Source organism: Brachyhypopomus gauderio, unplaced genomic scaffold (genome assembly GCF_052324685.1).
Source record: "Brachyhypopomus gauderio isolate BG-103 unplaced genomic scaffold, BGAUD_0.2 sc96, whole genome shotgun sequence".
Lineage (NCBI taxonomy): Eukaryota > Metazoa > Chordata > Actinopteri > Gymnotiformes > Hypopomidae > Brachyhypopomus > Brachyhypopomus gauderio.
In genome coordinates this window covers 161,332-171,259 of record NW_027506917.1, presented here as the reverse complement: position 1 = coordinate 171,259, position 9,928 = coordinate 161,332, and the positions used below count along the sequence as shown (strand labels likewise).

At 41.6% G+C, this 9,928-nt stretch overlaps 1 protein-coding gene across 1 annotated transcript; it reads left to right on the top strand.

The window, feature by feature from the left end:
* The first annotated feature begins 2,438 nt into the window (after positions 1-2,438).
* LOC143496524 (serine/threonine-protein kinase pim-2-like) lies at positions 2,439-7,257 on the top strand. The gene is made up of 7 exons (XM_076992692.1): positions 2,439-2,631; positions 3,164-3,301; positions 5,523-5,696; positions 5,807-5,901; positions 6,249-6,299; positions 6,565-6,940; positions 7,052-7,257. Exons 1-7 carry the CDS (start codon positions 2,544-2,546, stop codon positions 7,255-7,257), a joined length of 1,128 nt encoding a protein of 375 aa, XP_076848807.1. The 5' UTR covers positions 2,439-2,543.
* The last annotated feature ends 2,671 nt before the right edge of the window (positions 7,258-9,928 follow it).

The window sequence follows — 9,928 nt, the reverse complement described above, 5'->3', positions numbered from 1 at the left end:
GTCTTGTAACCTGTCCCACCAGCAGTAAAGCCAATTTTCAACGCCTTCTTAATTGTCTCATTGCTCAATTTCATCCCTTTTGTGGTTAGTCTGCCTAATGCTTTCATTTGATCTTTTGATCAGTTTTGTGTCCCTAACTTTCAGTGTCTCTTGAGAGTGGCATTTTCCTTCCTTATTTTTTGTAGTGCTGCCTTTGTTTTCCTCATGATTTTTTCTAGTCTCTTTAATTTTTTCAATAGCTCTGATTGGCTGGCTTCTGGCTGATGGTTATGCTGACTGGCTGCTGGCTCACTGGGTTGTATTCGCTCTCCCTGTCTCTCCTCACTAGCCATGTTCTCTCTTTGTTCAATCTCACTTTCCCTTCTCTCTGTATCCTCATCCCTTATTTCCTCAGTTTTTGAAACTGCTGGATATAAAAGACATATACTATTTACTGTGATTACCTTTTAAATATTCTATCACTTAAAGAAATAATATAATTATTAGGAGTTCATACTTATTATACACTGCTCAAAAAAATAAAGGGAACACTCAAATAACACATCCTAGATCTGAATGAATGAAATATTCTCATTGAATACTTTGTTCTGTACAAAGTTGAATGTGCTGACAACAAAATCACACAAAAATCATCAATGGAAATCACATTTATTAACCAATGGAGGCCGGGATTTGGAGCCACACACAAAATTAAAGTGGAAAAACACACTACAGGCTGATCCAACTTTTGATGTAATGTCCTTAAAACAAGTCAAAATGAGGCTCAGTATTGTGTGTGGCCTCCACATGCCTGTATGACCTCCCTACAACGCCTGGGCATGCTCCTGATGAAGTGGCGGATGGTCTCCTGAGGGATCACCTCCCAGACCTGGACTAAAGCATCCGCCAACTCCTGGACAGTCTGTGGTGCAACGTGACGTTGGTGGATGGAGTGAGACATGATGTCCCAGATGTGCTCAATCAGGTCTGGGGAACGGGCGGGCCAGTCCATAGCTTCAATGCCTTCACATTGCAGGAACTGCTGACACACTCCAGCCACATGAGGTCTAACATTGTCCTGCATTAGGAGGAACCCAGGGCCAACCGCACCAGCATATGGTCTCACAAGGGGTCTGAGGATCTCATCTCGGTACCTAATGGCAGTCAGGCTACCTCTGGTGTGCACATGGAGGGCTGTGTGGCCCTCCAATGAAATGCCACCCCACACCATTACTGACCCACTGCCAAACCGGTCATGCTGAAGGATGTTGCAGGCAGCAGATCGCTCTCCACGGCGTCTCATGTTATGTCTGTCACGTGCTCAGTGTGAACCTGTTTTCATCTGTGAAGAGCACAAGGTGCCAGTGGCGAATTTGCCAATCCTGGTGTTCTCTGGCAAATGCCAAGCGTCCTGCACGGTGTTGGGCTGTAAGCACAACCCCCCATCTGTGGACGTCGGTCCCTCATACCATCCTCATGGAGTCGGTTTCTAACCGCTTGTGCAGACACATGCACATTTGTGGCCTGCTGGAGGTCATTTTGCAGGGCTCTGGCAGTGCTCCTCCTGTTCCTGCTTGCACAAAGGCGGAGGTAGCGGTCCTGCTGCTGGGTTGTTGCCCTCCTACGGCCTCCTCCACGTCTCCTGGTGTACTGGCCTGTCTCCTGGTAGCGCCTCCAGCCTCTGGACACTACGCTGACAGACATAGCAAACCTTCTTGCCACAGCTCGCATTGATGTGGCATCCTGGATGAGCTGCACTACCTGAGCCACTCGTGTGGGTTGTAGAGTCCGTCTCATGCTACCACGAGTGTGAAAGGACCACCAACATTCAAAAGTGACCAAAACATCATCCAGAAAGCATAGGTACTGAGAAGTGGTCTGTGGTCCCCACCTGCAGAACCACTCCTTTATAGGGGGGGGGGGGGGGGGGTCTTGCTAATTGCCTCTCATTTCTACCTGTTGTCTATTCCATTTGCACAACAGCAGGTTAAATTGATTCACAATCAGTGTTGCTTCCTAACTGAACAGGTTGGTTTCACAGAAGTGTGGTTGACTTGGAATTATATTGTGTTGTTTAAGGGTTCCCTTTATTTTTTTGAGCAGTGTATATTTGTAACCTCGTTTTGTCCCTTGTCTCAAGAATCACTGATTTGTAATTACACCTAAGCTGTAAGGTACTGGAAAATATTGAAAATAGAAATTGAAAGAAAATAGACATTGAAAGTGCCTGACTTTGACCAGGGAAAAGGTGTATGAAAGGTGTATACAAGCCAGGCTGCATCAGGTTATTGTAGCAGCCTGGCTGATTTGGTGTTTTGGTTAAAAAATTGGAAGTTGTGATATTACATGTGCTACTCAACTTTGGAATGTTTGGTTTAGAATGTTTGGTTGGGAAGATGGAATGTTTTGATTTCAATTTTGATGCTGTAAAGCTCAGAACTGATCGTATGAGATTTTGCTCTGTGACTTACAACCCTTACAAATCTTACAAATAAGATCTGATTTACTTTCTATTTTTTGTAGATCTTTCTATCTTTCTATCCTTTCTATTTTTCACCTTGAGAATGAGTTTTTACCCCTGCAGAATTGACCAGCCAAGGCCTGGGCAGGAACAAAACAACTTCATAGACACACCAGGTTGTACCACTCATGGTGAGAAAAATACATTTTCATATACTGTACATAATTTTATACTTCTATGTAAGACAGTATATTTAGTTCTTATGAGTATGGATTTCCATAGGCTTATTCATAATAATAAAAAATTAAATATACACATTTATGTAGTAGGTTTCTAAGGTTCAGAAAAATAACATGTATATTTATTCTATTGATGACTGTCAAGCTCTTTATTTCATGTGTACAGGATAATATAATTAATGGAGCATGGGTTATTTCTTTGATTTCTTTGACTCAGCACAATTTTCATAAATCCCACCATGTTACATATATGTGTTAACATTGTCCATGTGGCCATGAATAAAGCAAATAAAAATAAACATTTTTAAAAAGAAACAGATTTCTAACATCACAAATTCTTAAGCATTCTCCCCACATTCTAATGACATCACATGGCACCATAGCCCTTCTTATAATTACTTGTTCATTGGGAAACACTTACAAGGCATTTGAGCCTCACTGTGAGGCGTGCTGGGGTTCACTTTACCTGCTGTGGGATTTTCAGGTGTGTCCTACAACCCCCAAGAGCCAGTGATCCACGGCGGAAGTACGGCCGGACCCTCAAATGTCAGCCATGTTAGCATGCCTGCAGAAGGACCATCTATATGGGACATCCACCAGCCCACAGGTCCACTCCACACTGGTACTGTGTAACACTGAAGATTACATGCATATTCAACAAACCAAACAACCATGCATGATAAAGTAGAAAAAAAAACATTTATTTGTTTGTAAGGTCTGGCAGAGGTGCAGAACCATCAGCTTTCTGCACATGACCTGACCAGCAAAACATCAGTTTTATCAGAAAATGAGACATCACATAGTCTTCAACATTGTAATGAATTCACATGGCACTGTAGCCCTTCTTATAGACCTGATGATCTTAACAGTACACGCTCATGCATCCTCTGTGCCCTGGGTTGGTGTTTTGCATTTAGGCCCTGACATGGAGAGGCAGAGACACCTTGCTCAACCCCATGTTCAAGGCGAGGTTCTGAGGCAGATCCTCTTCTTTCATATAGACATTGATAAGATATTTTTACTAGGCACGCGTACTGTTTTTACAAACATTTGTGAATGGGTCGCTCTCAGGAGCTCAGTGCTTTCCAGCGTGGAACTGTGACAATATGCCACCTGTGCAACAAATCCAGTCATGAAATTTCCTTGCTCCTAAACATTCGACAGTCAGCTGTATTATAAGGGAATGTGAATAACAACAACTCAGCCATGACTGCCAAGTGACCATGACTGCATATTTGTATTATGAAACATGTGGACAGTATTTATTACAAACAGGGGAAGACAAATGAACGAACCAGATGGACCAGAGGAAGACAAATGAATTTGAATGTATTTCATTTTTCACTATTTTAGTACACCCCCAAACAATCTAAACAAAACATTGTCATGCTGCTTTGCTGGCTTCTGATACCTCATCTGGACTGCTGCCAAAGCATATATCTATTAATCTTTGTAATCTATGTAACATGGCTTATTTAAGTATTGGGTATCACCTGGCCAGTTTTAAACAGTGGCATGCAGCAGCAGTCTGTGTGATATAAGGAGTTTGTGCTTTGTACCCACTTCTGTGGGCAAGGACAATGTGAGCTTACAAGCAAGACTAGACTTGAATGTTTTATTGCAGTCAGTTGATTGTGCTGGACCTCCGTGAAAAAATATTTTGTTGTCCACTCTTTTTTAGACACTCGGCACTCCGTGTCCACTTTTCTTTTCTTTTCTTTGCTCCTCTCATTTTTACCGAAGGGCAAAACGGCAGCAGGAAAGTTACACTCCAACGGAGGTCAATGTGTCTGGATTAATGCGCCATCTATTGGGGAAACGATGGTATTGCAGATGAAAGGGTAAAAAGGGGAAATGAATGACGTTCTTACTATCATTTAGACAGGTTTGGCGGGTCGGATTAAAAAGCCTAAGGGGCCGTAGTTTGGCCTATACAAACTAAATTGTGTTGGGTAATTTCCACTTCCACTGAGCTAACACATCCTACCTTGCATGTATCTTGCGATCGGAATTACTACTACAAATAAGGATACACACACTATATTTGCTCATATATATAATTCTCAGATATAATTATCGGGTGTGTTAGTAATGAAAGGCGTGGGAGTTTAAAATAAACTCTAGCTTCCGAACAAAGGCCTTATTCAACAAAATTCCACACTAGAGCCAACGGATGGGACTATTAACTTTTTTTAATCCACCTCGCAAGTAGGAGCAATCCACCGAACACAACACGAGCTGTAATCTCGCCACTCCACAAAACACAAACCCCCCAAATGTCAAAATAAAAGACCCCCAATATAAATGATGCATTAACACAAAATGGTCTCTAAAATTACAACTAAAATTGCTGTCTCTCAGTAGTTTGTGTTTTGATACTGCCTATGTATCCTATGGTTTTAAAGCAAGCATTGAAGGAGTGCCTACATTTACTCCCTCTGTGGTTTACTGGCGAGATTGGCATTGGCTTCTGCAGTCTAATGTCTAAACAAAGAAAGATGAAATTGTATTTACAGTGCATATAGTACATATACATTTTCTTCAAGCACACGAGTTACATTTTCTTCAAAGAAATGATTTAGAAATGATTGAGGATGAGAAAGAGAGGATGCTCACATTTAAAATTATTATTGCAGAAAAACATGGGGAAACAGCAGTGATTAAGATTTCAACTAGCATTTCTATTTCAATTAAATTTATTTGTATTTGATTATATTCTGTTTGAAATGTGGAATATGTTTTTTTTTACTTGTATAATTCAGATGTGTCAACCATTGGTTAATGTTAAAATAATTCTATTGTTACTTAAAGGTTACATAAACATTGTGTTCTCTTCATTTTAGCTGAGCGCAAGGTGAGCAGAAGCTGCAAGTTGTCTGCAAAGCGAGGGCGAGAAGAGGAACCTCTGAGGCGGAGTAGGAAGAGGAAAGGGGATGCTCCTCAAGACTTGACACCCCACCCCATGGAGACGCGGGCAAAGAAGAAGAAGAGAGAGAAGAGAGAGGAGGAGTGCAAAGGTCTGTCTAGAATAGCACCCTCAACACTACCAGCATTTTACACCTGCTGAAATTTATTTTGACTGAATCTTATGTTGTACAATGATGTAACTTGTTTTTGTTTCATGTAGTGAGCTTCAATTCACGCTACACTGTGGGAGATCTCCTGGGCACAGGAGGATACGGCTCAGTGTATGCAGGAGTCCGCAAGGCTGATGGAAAACAGGTGAGCATCAGCACACAATACAAGAATGATTTTGGGACTTAATTTCTATTTTAGATTGTGATTAGAACTTTGAAAGGAGCTATTTTCCCTAGAGAGCCTTTGTTATTCACATGGCAATCAAGTGGTCAAATCTAATGTGCCTTGACCTTTTTCCACTTTTTGAACACAAAGATCCTGATTATACAATGTAATAAGCTTGACAATCTGTGGATGAGTATTTATCAGACTCCAGATTTATGAGTTACCTGAGAAGCTGTGGCTACCATCTGCAAGCCCTTAGATATATGTTAAATGTACTGACTGTTTTGTGTAAACAACTTCACTTGCTGTGTTTTTTATGTGACCAGATCGCCATTAAATTTGTGCCGAAGCATCACACAGAACGGTTCATCACTGTTGTAAGTTCAATATCTTTACTTATGTAATATTGCAACAATGTCTGGAACTTTTTAGATGGGTAAAACTGCAAAGGGACTATAAACGCAAAGCTGTTAATTTTCCATTCAGTGACTCCTCCCAACACGAATGGAAAACAGTTCACTTTTAGATTCAGGTTTCATCTAATGATTGGTACCAATCCAGATCCCTTTCATGTTAACCTGCTAACCATAATTCCACTATAAAACTTCAAACCCATACTAACCATGTGTTCCCTAATTTTAGCCCGGCGAAACTCGCAGTCTCCCCTTAGAGGTGGCTTTAATGGAGATGGTGTGCAAGCCACCTCGTTGTCAGCATATTGTGGAGCTGCTAGAATGGTTTGATTGCGACTGCTTCATCTTGATTCTGGAGCGACCCATCCCCTGCATGGACCTGTTTGATTTCTTGGACTTGCACCAATACCAACTACCTGAGCCACTGGCACGATTGATCATGCGTCAGGTGGTTCAGGCTGTCCTTCACTGCCGTGACCGTGGAGTTCTGCATAGAGACGTCAAGGAAGAAAACCTTCTGGTCAACACCGACACCCTTGACGTCAAGTTGATCGACTTTGGTTGTGGCGATCTGCTTAAGACCGAACCCTACAGGCGCTTTGAAGGTTATTTACCATAGGAATGAAATGTGCACCTCAAGTTAAAAAATGGGATCAAATTAGAGACTATTATAAACTTGTTATTTTGTTACTGATGATTCTCTCTCGTTGTCTTAGGCACCAAGGTATACCGCCCACCTGAATGGCTGATTGACAGGACGTATGAGGGCCGTCAAGCCACCATCTGGAGTCTGGGTGTGCTCCTCTACAGCATTATCTGTGGAGATGTGCCCTTTGAGAAGGAGGAGGACATTGTTGAGGCAGACCTCTGCTTCAAGGGAAACCCATCCAGAGGTGAAAAGGCAGAAGCATCTTCAAGATAACTAGAAATTCTAAATTGCAAAATGATCATTTATGTAATTATTTCATCTGGTAATGTAATACACAACCACAGATTCATAAAATGTACTAATGAAGAATGGAGAATTGGCAATACAACATTTTGTAACCGTCTTAAAATTATAAAAAAGACTTGTTCAGTCTTTTTAGTTTTTGTTAGTGATGAAGGTTTCTGTACAGTTCTGTCATTTAAAAACTTTGAATAAGCCATTAGAACAGTCAGATCAGAGGTTTCAGATGGTAACTGATTTTCTTTCTCAACCAGTGGGGAACCGTCAGGGCCCTCTACGCCCTCTCAGAGGGCCTAAAATATTCTTAAAGCATTATATATATAATTATCCAATTTTATTTTATCTACTTACAGTTTGACATTCGACATCTAAACAATTACAAAAATATAAGCAAATAAAATATTCACCCGTGTCTATTCAATCTGTGTTGGAAGGTGAGGGGTTGAGTGGATGCCTGTGAGCCTGTGTCTCCCCCTATCAGGACTGTGATGCCCGCTGTTCGTTTACAGAGGGCCTGGCAGTTATAATTCAGCGCAATACCAGTTTCAAATGACAGCAAAATTGACCAATCATATCTTCTCTCTTAGTGGGCGGGCTTAACTGTATGATAATTTCCGCCCGCTGTGGCGACGCTAGCTGTCATTAGCACCATCGCTAGCTAGTTTCGATTCATCCCTTTGACGTCCTCGTGCGCGTTGTTTACATATTCCGCTTCCGAGAACCACGGAGCTGTGAACCTTATTTTGTTTGGAAACTTATTTTGCTTAAGATGTTATCTAGTACAGATATTATTGTTTATTGCGTTTTTAAAGCTGTACTGTCGTCTCAGTTTTTCTTTATTTAGTTTATTAAGAAAGGAAAAAAAAAATTCGGGGGGGGGGGGGGGGGGGGGTAGCGGGCCCAGGTTTAAAGGTCACGATTCGCTACTGTTCTCAACTAATCCCGTTGCTACACACACAGACTGCCGCCATCTGCTAACATGGTGTCTGCAAAAGGACCCTGAAAAACGTCCTGTGCTCGAGGATGTTCTGGCACATCAGTGGTTTTCAGAAGGCCTTCAGAACTAAGTCAGGTTAGTAAATGGAACTGGGCATGAGACTAGAGGACAGCCACCAAATTACATAGTCTGGGCCACTGATATTGAGTAATAAGCAAGGTGCAATGTAATATTGGATGAGCTTATCAAGTTGTTGCTTATGGACCAGAAAAATCTGGGTCAGGCATAGTGTACTATATAACAATTGAATGCTCTAAGTGGTATATGCTTATATGTAGTACTTTATTAATCAAAAATGCAATTTAGGATTGTTCTATCTGTACTGTTCCTCTATTTATTCTGAGTTCTAAATGGGGTTTTTTTTTCCCTATTCCATAGATTCAGTTTTGAGGGCAGCAGACGGAGGCAGTAAAGGTGTACCAAACACACTAGCTGCCCTAATGATGCCTTGCTGGCTGTGTCAGGGCTGGCTTGGATGCCACACCTTCTACCTCCATAAGAGGCACCGAGTCAGTCCTAGTGCGTTCCCGTGTGAATGTTTCTCTCCACCTTACTCTCTTTCTCTTGTTCTCTCTCTCTACCTTTTACTTTTACTTATTCGAGTATCTACCTCCTGCGCCACTTCTGGCCCATCTCAAGTTTTCCTCCAGTCTTATCTCTTCCTGTCAGTTACTCTTTTATTTTGGGAAGGGTTTTGTTTTGTTGCGGCGTTCGCCTGTTGCCGGTCACTTCCCCTGGCGTCCTTGGTTTCATTTTACGTGTTGAGTTTCTTCCGCGTTCTTTTAGTTGCCTTTGTTATTTTCCTCCCGTGTCTATACGGTTTAGTTTTGCCTTTTCACATGTTGAGTATTCCACGTTGTTTTCCATTCTACGGTTGTGCTTTATTTTTACGCGTTGAGTTTTCCACATCATTTTGAGTTTCGTTTTGCCACTGTGTGTATGCATAGTGGTTTTATGCTGTGCTTTCTGTTTGTTCGCGTGTGTTTTATTTCATACACACAGTCCCAGTGATAAGCATTCATCCTTATTGGTTTCTAACGGCATTTGGGTTCAATTCTCCCTTCATATACGGTGTGTACCGGTCTGTACATTACAGTGGCCGTGAAGTGCCAACCACAACGATACTTACTAAGCACAATTACAAATGACAAAAACACAATGTCATTAACAAAAACACAACGACATTAACTAAACACAATTACAAATAACAAAAACCCAATGACATTAACAAAATCACAACATTAACTAAGCACAATTACAAATTACAAAAACACAGCGACATTAACTAAGCCCAATTACAAATTACAAAAACACAACAACATTAACAAAAACACGACATTAACAAACCGGAAAAGGTAGGTCCCAGTGGGAAAGCCTGGGAAATCGTTGATTGAACAACGCCACCCAATAGCGGTAATAACACGGAAAGGCATTGGCATCTTACGTAAAGGTTACGCTGGCATATGTCATTAACATCGACATCTTACGTACAGATGTCAGTGGCATATGCCACTGTGATTCCCTGATCCGTACACTCTGCCCGATCCGTACCGAGCATGCGTGAGAAAATGTGCGCATGCGTGTTGCGATTGGCCCAGGGACGTATCGGGCAGATATTTTGCGCATGCAAACTTTGCGTTAACACTT